This window comes from Pseudoliparis swirei, chromosome 21 (genome assembly GCF_029220125.1).
Source record: "Pseudoliparis swirei isolate HS2019 ecotype Mariana Trench chromosome 21, NWPU_hadal_v1, whole genome shotgun sequence".
NCBI lineage: Eukaryota > Metazoa > Chordata > Actinopteri > Perciformes > Liparidae > Pseudoliparis > Pseudoliparis swirei.
In genome coordinates this window covers 8,818,296-8,834,730 of record NC_079408.1, presented here as the reverse complement: position 1 = coordinate 8,834,730, position 16,435 = coordinate 8,818,296, and the positions used below count along the sequence as shown (strand labels likewise).

The 16,435-nt window shown below is 38.3% G+C and overlaps 2 protein-coding genes across 8 annotated transcripts in view; one reads left to right on the top strand and one right to left on the bottom strand.

Moving 5' to 3' along the window:
* LOC130211998 (serine/threonine-protein kinase/endoribonuclease IRE2-like) overlaps positions 1 to 16,435 on the bottom strand; it is an 81,544-nt gene that overhangs the window by 53,129 nt on the left and 11,980 nt on the right. The gene's annotated exons all lie outside the window — the stretch shown is intronic.
* On the top strand, positions 407 to 2,512 carry LOC130212000 (uncharacterized). Of its 2 annotated transcripts, none has more exons than XM_056443079.1 (5): positions 407 to 574; positions 664 to 887; positions 1,567 to 1,696; positions 1,792 to 1,880; positions 2,222 to 2,512. In XM_056443079.1, the coding sequence occupies exons 1-5, from the start codon at positions 515 to 517 to the stop codon at positions 2,427 to 2,429; spliced, it is 711 nt and encodes a 236-aa protein (XP_056299054.1). In that variant the 5' UTR covers positions 407 to 514; the 3' UTR covers positions 2,430 to 2,512. The 2 variants fall into 2 exon arrangements, with proteins under 2 accessions (XP_056299054.1, XP_056299053.1); XM_056443078.1 differs by having other exon boundaries at positions 1,780 to 1,880.

Here is a 16,435-nt window from a genome sequence, read left to right as displayed (position 1 = left end):
AAGTCTTCTTGGGGCTGAGAGATGATGGCACTGAAGTTGCCATTAAGAGAATGTCTAAATGCAACTATAAAGTGCTGAAGAATGAGGAGGGATTTCTACGACTTCCAGAGCTTGATCATCAGTCCATTGTGCGATATGTTGATGCAGCGGAGGATCAGAACTTTGGATATCTTGGTCTTCAACTAGAATGCACCGGAAGAATACATCAAAATAAAGATGATTCTCTCACAAGAAACTTGTCTTCAAGTCCGGAAGGTGCTCATTGTCAATATCCTCCACCTCCATAATCGGATCTCAAGCCATAGAATGTTCTGCATCAAAACCGAGTTATCTTCTAAATTTAGAAAACAAGATGTAAATGTATAAATAACATGAATAATCTTTTGGAGTTTGTCCCCTGATTTGTCCTACAGATGTTCAGGAGAGGGCCAGGCTGGCTGATTTTGGCATAAGTAGACGGCTTGTCAAAGATCAAACAAGTTATCCTACAAGAAGTGCAGGAACAAAATGCTGGATGGCGAAGGAGACTTTAGCAGATGGAGACATACCATACAAGTCAAGCACTGATATACAGGTTGGTGTATCTCACTTTGCAGACTTATTGTTGATTTGTTTAGCTTTTCTAAACTCCTTAATTTCTCAAATGTTCTCCTAATTCTTTAGGTGGCCGGAATGCTCAGTTATTACATCCTCTCTGGAGGACACCATCCTTTTGGGGACGAATCCTATAAAGTTGAGAGCAACATTTATGAAGGACTCTACACTTTGGGCCACGTTCAAGATGTGGTGGCAAAGGATCTCATTGAGTGGATGATCGATAAAGAACCAAAGAACAGACCTCAAGTGGAAGAATGCTTGAGTCATCCCTTCTTCTGGTCCTCTACAAAGTAAAACAAGAAACACTGATTGAGTTGATTTTTGTTTATCGGTGGGAGGGCATTCATTGTCAGACATTTGTTTGTCCTACTACTTTGGTCCAGAGAGTTCAATATCTTTACATCATTCGGTCCAAATATTCATGATTCCCAGAAAATATATCTTAATAATTGGTGATCGTAGGACTTTTCATCTAGCCCAGACATGAATTGTCACTTTTGGTTCAGGATTCCTACCTAATGCAATTAGGATTCATCCTCTGGGCAGCATGATTATCCAGAGCAAATTTCATGGAAATCGCTTTAATAGTTTAGCCAGAAATGTCTTACTGATGGTGGCGTTTGAGGTCAAGTCAGGGGCTTCCAGAGTCTGTACGAACAGAACTGTTAACGGTAGCCTAAACTATGCCATAGAATCATCCATGACCAACTCCAACACAGTACAGATGCCAGTCCTGGATAGGGCTTTTCCAACTTTAGGACCATGCATAATATTGTAGCTAACAGTATGGTCATTTGGTTGAGAAGTAAATGTAGATGTATCCATGCTAATGTGTGTAGCTTACATCTCACTTTAAAATAAATTCTGTATAGTTGTGAAGTTGTCGATACAGTGATGAACTGCACCCACTATCGTCAGAAGTTATGTTCATTTTCCAATTCATATATCCTGAACTAAACATTTTTTCAGGAGAGTTCAATACCTGATAAGGATTGGCAACAAGGATGAAGCGAAAAAGTATCGAACGGCTGACCAGGAACTCCTTTGTTCATTGGACAAATGGGCCCCAGATGGATCCTTCAAACAGTGGCAAACAAAAGTAACTACAACATAACAAATGTAACCTTTGTATTTCTGAATTAAATGTATGACTACATGATTTGATGTTTGCCGTTGTTGCCGTTTTCCTCCGAGTTGGTCAATAAGATGGACACCAAGAACAAAGCCTACCCTGACAACACACTGGGATTACGGCGCTTCATACGGAACCTCGATGACCACCAGTGAGTGAAAAGTGACGGTCTATAAATCTGTTCTTCATAATCTATCAACACTGACACTTAGTTATATATTATTATTATTTTCTTCAGAGTTTTGTTTGTCAGTCTTTTTAAAATTCTAAAAAGTACATATTAACAAAAGTCTTATAAAATAATGTAATTTTCTTCACATGCCATTGCACTGCTTGATGATACTATGCACCTAAAACCACCCTAAATAACAGTTTTCAAATGAACAAGCCAAGTATGCACTTACAGTTACATTCGAAAAGTAATATTATTGCGCTACATTCGATTAGAAAATATACCCAAATGAAATATAAGATTTTATTTGTTGTTTTCAGTGCCGTGGAGGCCGCTCAAGTTGACGTGTTGGCACTTTTTCCTGATCTCTTTGGATGTGTTTTCAAGTTTGCCAAGACCAAAGGGTGGAATTCAGAGACCCCCTTGAAGGAAATGTTTCAAAGAAAAGACATCAGCTCTACAAAGCTGACAATACGCCCTGATGCTGATCTGGGTGTCCCTGTTCAAGAGTCTCAACCGGGGACCTGAAGTGAAGTTTAAATCAAAATGGCAGAAAGACTTTAAGCAGTCAGCGATGGAAAAAACACAGACAATTCTGATGTTATACTTTCTAATCGAGCGGCTGTCTAGCCCATGGCCCATAGGAAGAATTTGGTAAAAAGACCGCACAAAAATAAAGTCTAATAGATATTTTTCACACATTACATTGTCTGACTTATAATAGAAGAAAAAGCACATGTGTTATTAATATCATTAGCAATGCCTCGGTTTCCAGTAAGCCGTGACAAGGACCCTGAAACCAGAGCAGCAATGGAAAGCAGCCATAATTAATTTTATTATTTTGTCTTTTTCCTAATATGACATGTCTATTATACACAGAACTATTTTACGGAAAGTGACAGCAACAGTAAGTATATTAAAAAATAAGGCTGTCGTACTATTTTTAAGGGACATTTTCTTTTCATATTATGTTATATATTGTATCCCTTTACCATTATCCTAAGGAACTATTTTACTTTGATTCTGTTACCTTTTCAGATGGTTGTAGTTGCAAGTTACTTCACAAAATACCTAACTACTTCCACATTTGATTCTTTGTTTGAGATTTTACTGTTATTTTTTTCTATCATATTGAAATTTTAAATGTTATATTCTTGTTCATTTCCATGACATTGCTTCACTATATCGGCCGAAAAGACAACAAAGGAATGGATATAATGAACTGTAAAATATTATATCCTATCCTGATTTCTTTCACAAAAACGAAAAATGTTGTTATTACTTTTAGTTTTTTGAGCTCATGGGCCTTATCCCATGACTTGTGACCAAAGCCTTTCAGAATGATTATCAGAGGAGCAAAGAGGTTCATTCTGTTTGACAATATTGAATGTTGACTTCCAAGATACAAAATATACATAAAGCATAGCCTGCAATACCACAACATGTTTTTCCAACAAAAACCTAAACTGTCTTACACGTTTTTTTTTTTACTGCATCTTTCTAGACCATGCCATTAAAAAAATGATTTTTGCCACAGACCTTTTATATATGTTTTAACTGTCTCATTAAGCGCACGTTATTGTAAATAAATAAAAACATAATGGAACATGCATGCTTAATTATAACATGATGACACGGTTTTAAGCAGATTGAGTGTCTCTCTGAACATGTACTGTAAGTAAGGGTATCAAAATAAATGGGGAAAATTGTAAGATTTGTTCTCATGATGTTTCTGATTATAGCACAACCTTAGTTGAAGGTCAAGTCTCCATTCTCAATTACTGTTTTAACTTGATTAATTAAAGAAAAGTTGGAATATTTTTTGTCTAATGTGATGTTAAAATATTTCTCTATGAATCACAGTAACTGGATCAGACCAGTTTAGATACTGTATACCCCCACACTTTGTTTTCAGGATTTCTTGTTGTGAAAGGGGTGTAACTTTCAGATGTGTATGAATGAATATGATGCCTTTTCAAATGTTGAGAAGCTTATGCCACAGACTACCCTGAGTAACCGTCTGATACTTTTCGCTTGCAAGCATTAAACGGATAAAGACAACTTTGATTTCAGAGAATTTATTTCTCCTTACTCGATTGACATAGAAAATCTTCCATCACACTATCATCACAGCTATTATTATTTGAATATTACATTAAATGTATCAGACTTCTTACCGTTCCCAATTTTGCAGACTAAAACACATATAGCTGCTTCTTTTGAATTTCCCACACACCTTTATGGTAGTAATAGAAAAACCTGTTGGTACAACTATTTTTTCCAACAAATGCCTGCAATTACATTTCTTAATTTCCAGGAAGCAATGTTGCAATTATGCTAAACATAATAGAATATGTCAGCTTTAGGAAATACTGATGATCTTATTACTTTTTTAATTTGTTGGCATATTGAATATTCTCAGAATATAGTGCACAATTAAATGTGATTATCCGGATAAATATGTTCATAAATGTATATCATATATTAGTAAGACATGGTTGTAAGATGTGTCAGTTCCTCCATCTCAATGCACCCAACATGTTAACATCCTTTGACCGATATGACCATTGAGGACTTTTCAGGGGCCTGGGAGCTATTGTAGAAACATGTAGTGAATTTGTTTTGGATATGAAAAAATCCACATAGTTGCATTTTAGTTCAGATGCAGTTCCTCTTCAGATAGATTCATAATTTTTTAAACGAGAATTAAATTACTTTTTACTTTTGAGGAACTATAGGTGGCAAAGCTGATAGAAGCACTTTTCATCTATTTAGTGTCGAGGTGATGTCAGTCGAAAGTAAACCTGCTTATAAGTTTGAAAAAAATAACCACAGTTCTTGGACAACTGACATAATTCAACTTTTCTTTTTTGACTATAACTAGAAATAGGCTCCTCACCGCAGCAGCCAGTGGACTCAAACACATTCTTTGATAAAAGGACATAATTAGTTTGTGGAAAAAATGAAGGAAACTAAATGTTTATGTAAATATATTCAATTTGAGAGGCTTTTTCTATCTGCCCTTCTCTTCTTACTAATACTGAATGTTAACATACATAAGTACATACAACCTGTTTATCACACAAAAACCTGAATTTACAATAAAGTAACAGCTTGCAAGAGCATGACATTCAAAAGAAGGTGTTTGCCAAATTCTAGATGAACCTAACAAACTCTGAAGTATAAAAGTACTTCTACTCATTAAATGAATGGTATTGCAAATATGTATATAATTGAATATGCAAGCTTTAAAAACATGCAGATTCTTTTGTATAATTTAATTTCAAGCATATTGAATGTTACTCTCAAAATATACTGTAAATCAAAAATAAATGCGTAAAAGTATGATTGTAAGAAGTGTTTCATCATTGCCTCAACAAAAGGCCACTGGGTTCCTAAAGCTGCAACAATTAATAAGTAACAGGCTTTCCTCCTGGAAGGTATATGTTTAAAGCTCACCGCCATGAACACTTTTAAAATCACAACTCAGTTTTGCCTCTTTATGACCTGGATGAATTATTTTTAATGGGCGGTTTGAGTTTACCAGAAGGAAGGTATGGATTCATACACCATTTGTGCTATAAACTGTATGGTTCAGGGAATGTTGTTTGCATGTCATCAGACCTCAGCCCATAAAACCGTTCCTTCTTTTTATGCTTCACTAGATAAACAGAGTGAGCTGGTGGCGCCCATCATCTCTATGATTGTGTTACCACTCTGTAGGAACCTTTTTATTTAGTTGTCCTAATGATTCTAACCCCAGCGTTGTTCACACTTGAGGCCCAAGTAGCTTTTACTTTGCCTTCGTTACACGTGTAAAATAATTAAGTAAAATATATGTCTTGTTTATATATACATTTGAATTAATCTAGAAAATTAATATACCACTTTTTATTTAGCTTTCTATAATCATGGTAGTATACCAGAACACATATAAATGCTATATACATATCTGTATCCTTACGCTACTTTCAATCACTTTAATGACCTTTGTAGTGTTACAACCCGGCTCTGGATGGGAGACCAGGTGAGTTAAAAATAATAATTTAATTAAAGAATAACACAACTAACTTAAACAAACAAAACCAATAAGCTGTAGTGGAGAGCAGACAATCAAGGGAGCAACCTCTGTCTCTAGGTGTTGCCTCTTTAAACTCTTTTGGACTTTGGTGACTTGAAAACCAGAGAACTTTCAGAGAAAGCTTTCTCATAAGAAAGAGAATAAATAAGAAACGAAACCGAAAAAGGCCTAACCATTCTCCTCCTGTTGAAACCCATCCTGTCTTCTCCCAGCAAGTCTCTTCAACCCTGTATATGGGAGGAGCGACACAGAGGCAGAAGCAGGACTTTCCGAGTTTCACAGTACAGACAGAAGAACAGGAAACATCACTGTTGTTAACTTTTCATCGCTTGAATTCCTTCTTCAGCGGACACTCTACGACGACATTGTAGTACATGTTCATATAATTGTGTGAGTGTCAACATTTTGTTTGTTTTTTTTTTGTTGGTTTAAGAAATAAATTATCAGAATACTAACAGGCGAAATGGACAGTAGGGCCTACTTTCTTTGCATGCGTCAACACCAAAACCCACGGTGCATCAGTATGGTTTGATTTATCTTTTGTTTGATTACGGACGACAAATGGCCACGACAGTGTGAGAGGTTAATGTTGCTTACCAGGCATCGTGCACAGATAGGCCCTAGTGGTGCTCAAGCTCCTCCCCTTTGCCCTGATGAGTAAAGTGTCCTTTTGCTGGAGACACATTTTATTCATCAGTATTTAAGAATAAAAGTTACTCTCTGTCATCAAGTCCCCCAAATGTGTTTTAATATCCGACGGGCATTTATCTGAGAACTTCGCCCTGACATGCTCCACGGCGCTCACGAGCCTACGCCCTCATGCCCACCGCGCCTCCTCTCTCCTCCACTTCCTCCTCCGCTCAGTGCCCTCGCGCTACACCAAACGGGTGCGCGCTTCTTCCTCCTCTGACCCGCAGCACCAGACACACAGGTCCTGACGGTGTTTTGGTCCCCGACGTTGTTCTTTGTGTGATCAACCACAACATTAAAGGCCTGTTGAAAAACATGACGTCAAGCAACTGGTCCGGGACGTTTCCTCTGAAAACAAATAAACAAACAAAAACTCACGAAATCCGTGATTTCAAAGCCTGTCCAGCTGTTACTTGACGTTAGTTATGTTAGAGTAGAGAGAGGGGAAGAGAGAGAAGAGAGAGGAGAGAGAGAGTGAAGAGAGAAGAAAGAGAGAGAAGAGAGAGAGAGAGGCATTCTTATTCTGTTCTATTTAACAGGGCTAAGTCTAGGACGATTTGCGTGGCCAGACTGAAAAAAAATCATAAGCGCTCTGGTATTGTTCAGAGGATGTCTGTTGAAGATGTCTATCAATATCGCTTCATTTTGAAATGACGCAAGAGGGCACATGGATCCGTATCAGACCAGCGAGAGAGGGCAATACGTGGCTGGCATGACGACCCATTAGCCAATCAGAACGCTTGTACTGTTGTTGCAATATAATAATTCATCTTTATTCATCAAGAACATGTAAGCTAGTGGTCTGATGCTGCCAGAGGAAACGCAGGTCAAGGACAGCATCATCAGTGTATTGATGCATAATGTTTCAACTCTGTCAGAATTCTTTTTGTGGCATTGGGTGCCCTTTTTTGGTTTGAGCACCTGCCCCCAAAATGTGCTCAGCACGTGCCTGCTGTTTACGTTGAGTAAAGTTCATGCAGGCGCGTGGGACAGCTAAGGGGTCCTTCGGGAAGAAAGCGGGGGAAAACGCTCAGATATTTTTATCATAGTAGACTGAAACAGCTGATCACGATGTATTTCTGTGCTTGTTCAGCATGAACTGCTTCTAAACCCATCCACATTACATTACATTACATGTCATTTAACAGACGCTTTTATCCAAAGCTTACTCTACAATAAGTATCTCCACCCTTGATGTGCTTTGTGTCCAACATAATATTTAATTGTTGTACTTACGCTAATGATAAATAAAATAAAAAAGTATTAATAGTCATTCACAGACTGTGCGACTTTCGAAGTTCAATTCCGGTTTGCAACCCAAATGAGGAAAGGAAGTTCAAAGTCTAAACAGTCTGAGTGCAACGTGGCACACTGTGTGCACTAGCACAGTGGGGGTCGGGAACTACCTAAGATGCGCAGTCTGTGTCTGCGCCACCAGATATTAGTTTCAGCTCAAGTAATTTATATATTGATCCATTTTGTCACATTTCTTATATTATGGGAACAGTTTTGGTGGAAGGGTTCTGAAACAACTGGTTACCTTGAGCGGATATTTACACTTTGAAACATGTTTAGTGGTCCTTGATCGCAACGCAACAACCACACAATACCGACACATTTTGACAAGACATATTTAATTCATCATACGTTAAAAATACGATATGGCTCTCAATGAAATATATTTAGAAATATTTGGCTTTTTTGGCTCTCCCAGTCAAAAAAGGTTCCTGACTCTGCTCTCTAGCGCCACCTGGAAGTTTGACCGGCGATGCCCCTCACCAGTATGCTTCCAAATGACCAGTTTTTTTTCCCCAAGTCCACTTGGATTCCGTTACAAAAAGCCTCTAGGACCCTAAGCTCCGCCTCACTTAAATTTTCGGCCATTTTGACTCTTGTGAAAAACACATCAGAGGCGCTGTCTCGGACATGCAGGGGTCCAATTCATACCAAACCTATTGAGATAATGATTATGGAAGCTATATCATCCAAGAAGACAGTGGTCACAAACACACCAACCTTTGAGCCCAAGATCACTGACCTCCACCTTCATGGACCGGGCAAGATTCACCACCTATTGAGGCGCTGAGAGAAATGGACGGTCCAGACTGGACTTATGACTTGAAGCTTTTTATTTGGCCTCCAATTCTAATTGAATGAAATCAAACACATTGGTCCAGCTTTCAAATTGATGAGACCAGGAACACAGAATTTAAGTGCAATATAAAAGTAAGATATTTGTTCACCACACACATATGAACAAGAAAACATTTCAATGAGCAGCTGGATGAACTACCAATAATAAATTTGTATTTATTTACATTACAACACGACACTGACAACATGAATTCAGTCAGTGCAACTCATGTAAAGGTAAGCCTCATCATAATGCCATCAAGTCATGTGACTTTAGTCAGTGTGGATGGCTGTGATCAACCCCGTCTGTGAACTCCAGAGCTTGTAGTTAGTTCATAAGCACAGACAGACAGTCTGAGGCCGCCTGTGAGCTGCTGTCAGTAATCCAGCGCCCTGGTCTTTTTGATTGGGTGGTTTTCACTACTTCTCTGACGAGTTTTTCGGGGCAATGTAGGTATTCATGAAAGTTCTTTATCATCTGGGTACTGTTCTGAAGTCAGCCCACTGGTGAATAGCATTCACATCAGCTCTAAAGACATCCCCTCAGGATTTAAATAATTATAATAATAAATAAGGAGAATCACCATTTGTGACTCCTTCTGCATCTGTGCTTTTCAAATAATAGAATAAATATAATTGCAATCACTTTCAAGTAAACCAGATTACCCCATCAGACAAGAAAAAGTTTCAATGTTGAGCTGAGCCCAGCGACAAAGCAGAAAAGCCGATCTCACGGAGGTAAGACTGCAGCCAATAATCTGGCAGTTGCGCATGCGCAGGCGTAACTGTAAATGCTGCATCGTAAAATATTTATACCAAGGTACAGTAAATGCAAGACGTATTTGCTGATGACGTAGTTGTATGTCCTGTACTTTGAATCTTGTGTAATATGTAAAGTTATGAATAAAGGTCTTTCTGCATTTCCTCAGTACGCCTCATTTCTAGGTACGCCCCTTTCAGAGCACAGCGACAACACGGGGTTGTCAGAGAACCCGCCATAGGCGCTCATTAAAATCTCACAGGTGGAGATCTTTTCTGACGCTTCCATCTTCCAATCAGGAAGAAACGCTTTCTTGTACATAATCAGAAAATGTTCGAGGAGGCTTAGGAAATGCAGAAAGACCTTTATTCATAACTTTACATATTACACAAGTTCAAAGTACAAGGACATACAACTACGTCATCAATAAATAAATGTTGTAATGCCTGTACCTTAGTGTAATGTTACGGCATTTACAGGTTACGCCTGCGCATGTGCAACTGCCGAGATTATTGCCGACTTGCCAGGTCTTACCTCCGTGAGATCGGCTTTTCTGATTTTATTTTCATTTTATTTTGGAGATCGACAGGGATTTAGTTTAGTTTAGTTTAGTTTATTGGACATAAATACAATACATGATACAAAAGGTCACGCATCATAAAAATATCATGATAAGGCCAAAGTCACAGACTTATTTTGTGGTCCTGGTCTTAAGTACAAAAAATATACTATTCTACACATTAATAACCTACATCATAAAAAGCAATACAGTAATACACATTATCATATTGACATACAAGTTTAATCATGGACTTTTCTAGGAGCCATTTCCTAACGCCCTTGAAAACTAATTGGGTTTGTATTGTTTATCACAAAGGCACCATTCCACTTGAGTCTCTATGTAAGCAAATGCTTGCCCCATCTTTGATCTACACCTTGGTGGATGAAGTTGGCTAAGCTTAGATCGTGTTCCATAGCTGCACTTCTCAAGATTTAGGAAAATAGTTATTAAGATATTTAGTCCTATTGCTGACTATTTTGTGCACCATGTTGAGTTTGCTGAGCCACTCTGGTTCTCACTGGAAGCCAGCAAGTTCTTTAAGTGCCTCCCCATGATCACAGGGCCAGAAGTCCCATCAATAACTTCTACCAACTTGTTTTGTGACACCTGGCAGTTTTTTTTGGATGAAAACCGACAGCCTCAAACCATGATACACCAGCATAATCAAAATGACACTGCACCAGGCTGTTAGCCAGTAGTTTAAGACTCTTCTCGTCAAGCAGATTTTCTATTAAAACCTGGTGTGGCATTTATTTCTCCCCAGCACCTGTATGGCCATACTTCTCCCCCAAGATCAGTCCTCTCAAACCGTTGTCGCACTTCACCGGTTGTTTTTAAGGCACACCCTCACTGACTAAATCCACCTTGAGTCTCGGAGCCTTACGTAATCTGGGTTTCATCCCATCAAATAGACTCAGCTTCCAAGAAGTGATAGTCTATTGTCGACAGCCAGTTACTAATCTTAAGAGCTCTTCTATCATCTTTGGAGCGTCAGATCTCGACGATCGTCAACGCGATCACGGTTGGCGACCACTGATCAAATATTCATCTGAATGCTTTTTCAAATATATCATTGTGGTAAGCATCTACCAACGAATTTTTAGGGCGTGGTCCTGTTTTGTAATTCATAATCTCAACACTATTGTGAAAAACCTGACTCTCAGGATATGTGCAGAATGCAGCCTGAAAACATTCACAGCAAATTCGGTGCAATTTGAACCTATACGCCACAATATTCACCAAAGTTGGCCGCTTTGGGCGCTTTTTACGCTTTTATTGATTTGGCCATTTCCACTATATACTGGAGAAGGATTTACCCCAAACGCCAACAGAATCGCCTAAAATAAGTTTTATAGAATCTCAAGACTTGAACAATGAACATCAGAAAAACGGACTGTCGGTAGGAAATTGACGTTTTTACTGCCACACCAGTACTTTCAGGATTTCAAAGAAAACTATTGCTAAACTTCCATCTAATACTTCCCTCAAAATCATGTGATGCCAGTCAAGGCTCAACACATTCACACAAAGAAACAAGCATTTTTCGAGGAACAATCACTGAAAAGTAAATAACTCACTTATCTAATTTCACTATAATTCATTCTCACAGCTGATGCAATTACATCTAATCAGTGTAATAGAGCAACAGGTGCTTGCCTAGTGACACAGAGACCGTTTTGATTCCAGGCTAAGGCAAAATAATGTTATCGGGTTTTTTTTCACACTTCACTTAGAGACATTTGATTCTTTGTTTGAGATTTTACTGTTATTTTTTTCTATCATATTGAAATTTTAAATGTTATATTCTTGTTCATTTCCATGACATTGCTTCACTATATCGGTCGAAAAGACAACAAAGGAATGGATATAATGAACTGTAAAATATTATATCCTATCCTGATTTCTTTCACAAAAACGAAAAATGTTGTTATTACTTTTAATTTTTTGAGCTCATGGGCCTTATCCCATGACTTGTGACCAAAGCCTTTCAGAATGATTATCAGAGGAGCAAAGAGGTTCATTCTGTTTGACAATATTGAATGTTGACTTTCAAGATACAAAATATACATAAAGCATAGCCTGCAATACCACTACATGTTTTTCCAACAAAAACCTAAACTGTCTTTGCACGTTTTTTTTTTTTACTGCATCTTTCTAGACCATGCCATTAAAAAAAGGATTTTTGCCACAGTCCTTTTATATATGTTTTAACTGTCTCATTAAGCGCACGTTATTGTAAATAAATAAAAACATAATGGAACATGCATGCTTTATAACATGATGACACGGTTTTAAGCAGATTGAGTGTCTCTCTGAACATGTACTGTAAGTAAGGGTATCAAAATAAATGGGGAAAATTGTAAGATTTGTTCTCATGATGTTTCTGATTATAGCACAACCTTAGTTGAAGGTCAAGTCTCCATCCAACTACTGTAATTTAACTGATTAATTAAAGAAAGTTGGAATATTTTTGTCTTGTAATGTGAGTTAAAATACTTTGTCTATGTAAGTAATATGGATCACCAGTTTAAGATTACTGTATCCCCCACTTGTTCATGGATCGTTAAAGTTTTTTAACTTTCAGGATGTGTAGAAGGGAATAGATGCCTTTCAAATGTTAGAAGCTTATGCCACATGAAGTAGCTTCTGAGTAATTCTTGTATCCCTTTTGGGCTTCCAAGCATTAAACGGATAAAGACAACTTTGATGTCAGAGAATTTATTCTCCTTGACTCATGACTTAGAAATCTTCCCATCTACTTATCAATACAGCTATTAATATTTGAATATATAAACATTAAAGACAGAACTTCTAATACCAGTTAAGCATTGAATTCAACATATCGGGTTCTAAATTTTGCAGACTAAACACAGAATAGCTGCTTCTTTGAATTTCCATACACCATATGTGTAGTAATAGTTAAAAACTTTGGTACAACTATTTTCCAACAAATAGCCTTCAATTACATTTCTTAATTTGCTAGGAAGCAATGTTACAGCAATTACTCGCTAAAATAAACCAAATGTCAGTTTATGACAATACTGTGATTTATTACTTTTTATTGGCAAAGAAATGAAATCCTCAGAATATAGTGAAACAATTTAATGTGAATTATACACATTAAATATGTTCATTAAATGTATATCATACCTAACATTAGTAAGACAATGTTGTACAGATGTAGTCAGTAGTTCCTCCATCTCAATGCCACCCAGCCATGTGTAACATCCTTATGACCTATGACCAAGGGGACTTTTCAGCCGGAGCAAAAACAGTATGAATTTTTTGGGATAAAAAAACCACAAGTTGCATTTTACAGACATCCTCTTCAATAGATTCAAATTTTTAAAGAATTAAATCTTATTAAAAAATAACTAAAAACAAACACATTCATCTAGCCAAACAGTCGAGTAAACTGTCATAAGTTTGAAAATTAATTCTTGTATCATCATGAATAATTACTTTCTAATATAACTACTTAGGCTCCCGACAAAGCAAAGCCGTTTCCAAACACATTCTTTGATAAAACCATTATTAGTTTTTTGAAATTTGAGAAACAAAGATCAGGGAAATTATCAATTGAAAAGGCTCATGTTGCCCCTTTACAATTTGAATGCATACTAAGAAAACAGCATGTTTATCACCAAAACCTAATTTCATATTTACATGCAAACAGGGCATTCAGTTTTTTTTTTTTTTTTTTTTTTTTCTTGTACACACTTGATGGGCCTTCCATTCAGCCCTGTCATAAAAGGTATTAATGAAATTTTGGTTAATGTAATTTTTTTCCCCCTAATCCCCCAATCTCTGGTCTTAAGATTTCTCATGACTTAAAACTTCACCATTGTATTTATTAATACAGACCACTGAAATCACAGAATTTGCAGATGGCATGCCCGGGAAACACTTTCAGAAGGGGAAAGACAAAAAGTTTTTTAAATCCCCACCACCCCAGACAGCAAATTCTGAAAACTGTGGCCTGGAAAACAGTGACCCAGGAGATTACCCAAAAGAGTTTTAAGCAGTTTTTTTTCCCTGGAGAATCAAAGAAAGTACCCCACAAAACATTCCATCCATGACTGATCAGCAAATGAGGGCTTCAACAGGGGTTTAAAAATTCAGAAAAAATTTCCCCTCATAAGACCAGCCCCCAGCATTCATCACATTACACCCCCTACCAGATGGTTTTGACTTCGGGGCAAAAAATTTTACAGCATATTAGCCTCAGGCTGATTGAAATCAGGACACCAGACAGCTGGGTGGCAGGCCCCTTGTTTGCCCATCAGGACAGTTGCGCTGGTTTAAAGCTGTCTTCTATGGCCACAAGAGAAATGAAATGAGCCCATTGTTATTGTTTGGGGCCCAGAAAACAAAAGTTTTATGTAAACACTTAACAACCTATTAAAAAAACAGTTCACTTTGGGTCCGGGGATTGGTGTCTCCTACCTTGAACCCATTATCTGTTTCTTAGCCCAAATTTGTTGTTCAGCGGGATTTTGGGCCAGCTTCCCCCCGGAGTCCTGCCCCCCTGAGCTTCCCCTTTTTGCGCTCCCCCTCAGCTCATCCCTCCAAAAAAACAGTTTTCTTCATGTTAAGCGAGGTCCCTTGACCCAGGGCTTGTTGTTTTAAACAGCCTTTAGGGGATGGTGGTGTTAAGAACTTGATTTTATGCAGTGGTCATACTGTTGATTTTCCCCCCGGTTACAAAAAACATAGCCCTTGACTAAAATAGAGCCTTATAAACCCCTCACAGTTGGTGGTCAAGTTTACCAGAGGAACATACCGGGTGTCAGGAAGGTAAAGATCAGATGCCGAAAGGGGGCGCTGTTTTTTAAGTATTAGAAAACCAGAGTTTTATTGTTCCTTGTTCAGGTATTGATGGAAGGTTGGCAGAGCTTTATCCAGTGTGGTGGGTTTAAAAGTCACCAGTAAAGCCATAATGAGGCTGATTTCAGAGAGCAGACACAAATGGTTCCCCCCCAGTTTAGGCGGATATGGTGCAACCACAATCACGGAATTTGGCAAAAGGGCGCTTTTGGCCAAAATTTTGGGGGTTCGAAGCGTTCACGCACAGGGTTGGCACCATTTTATTAAATAAACGGGTTCTTCCCCGGGTGTCCCCCCAAACATTTAAAAAGGGGGAAAGACGCCGGACCCATATTTGGCCCCAGCCTCAGTGAAGGGGAACGGAAGATCCTCTTTTCCCCCCCCAGCTCATGTTTATTCCCAAAAGATCACGTTAGGATCGAGGGAAAAGGGGGTTTGATCCCTGACCTCCGCGAAAATCTGAAAAGGAGCTTCTCCGTAGCCCAGCGGGATCACGGTCTTTTGGGGAAGTTGGACAGCGATCAGCTGAGCACGGAGCGGGGCCCCATTTTTTTTGTTACCCTGATACACAACAAAGTGAAAAAAAGCCACAGTAGAATTTTTCAAAAAGTAGTTATGGTCCAGTGTCACCGTTTAAGACCTGAAAGAAAAGAAAAAAAAAGAGGGGAAAAGTGAAAAAGACAAAAAAATGAAGAGATATAAAACTAGCATTTGGAAAGCGCCTTTTTAAAAAAGCGCTGATTGGTCTCACCCAAAAGCCCCCTACCCCCGGGCCAGCTGGATGTTTTTGATGGTGCCCCTTCATGGCGCAATTTGCCCAAACCACCAACCCCTGACCCCTGCAGCGATGACGTTTAAAGGGTCTTAAAAGTCCTGAGCGATCTTTACGGGCGGGAACACCCGGGATCACAGTGTGGCCGGGGGATAAACCAGGTAGGGCCCGGAGGAGGTTTTTCAGGGGGGCCGCTTTTTGACCCGGGGTTTCCCGGGGGCTTTGCTCTGGCATGGGTTTCTTGTTCTTTTTGATGGGGGCCCATTATAGCACACCTTAGTTGAAGGTCAAGTCTCCATTCTAAATTTTGTTTTAACTTGATTAATTAAAGAAAAGTTGGAATATTTTTGTCTAATGTGATGTTAAAATATTTTTTATGAATCACAGTAACTGGATCAGACCAGTTTAGATACTGTATCCCCCACACTTTGTTTTCAGGTTTTTTGTTGTAAAAGTAGTGTAACTTCCAGATGTGTATAAATGAATATGATGCCTTTAAATGTTGAGAAGCTTATGCAACTGACTACCCTGAGTAACCGTGATATTTTTCGCTTGAAACAAAACGGATAAAGACAACTTTGATTTCAGAGAATTTATCTCCTTACTGATTGACATAGAAAATCTTCCATCCACTATCATCACAGCTATTATTATTTGAATATTACATTAAATGTATCAGACTTCCCCGTTCCCAATTTTGCAGACTAAA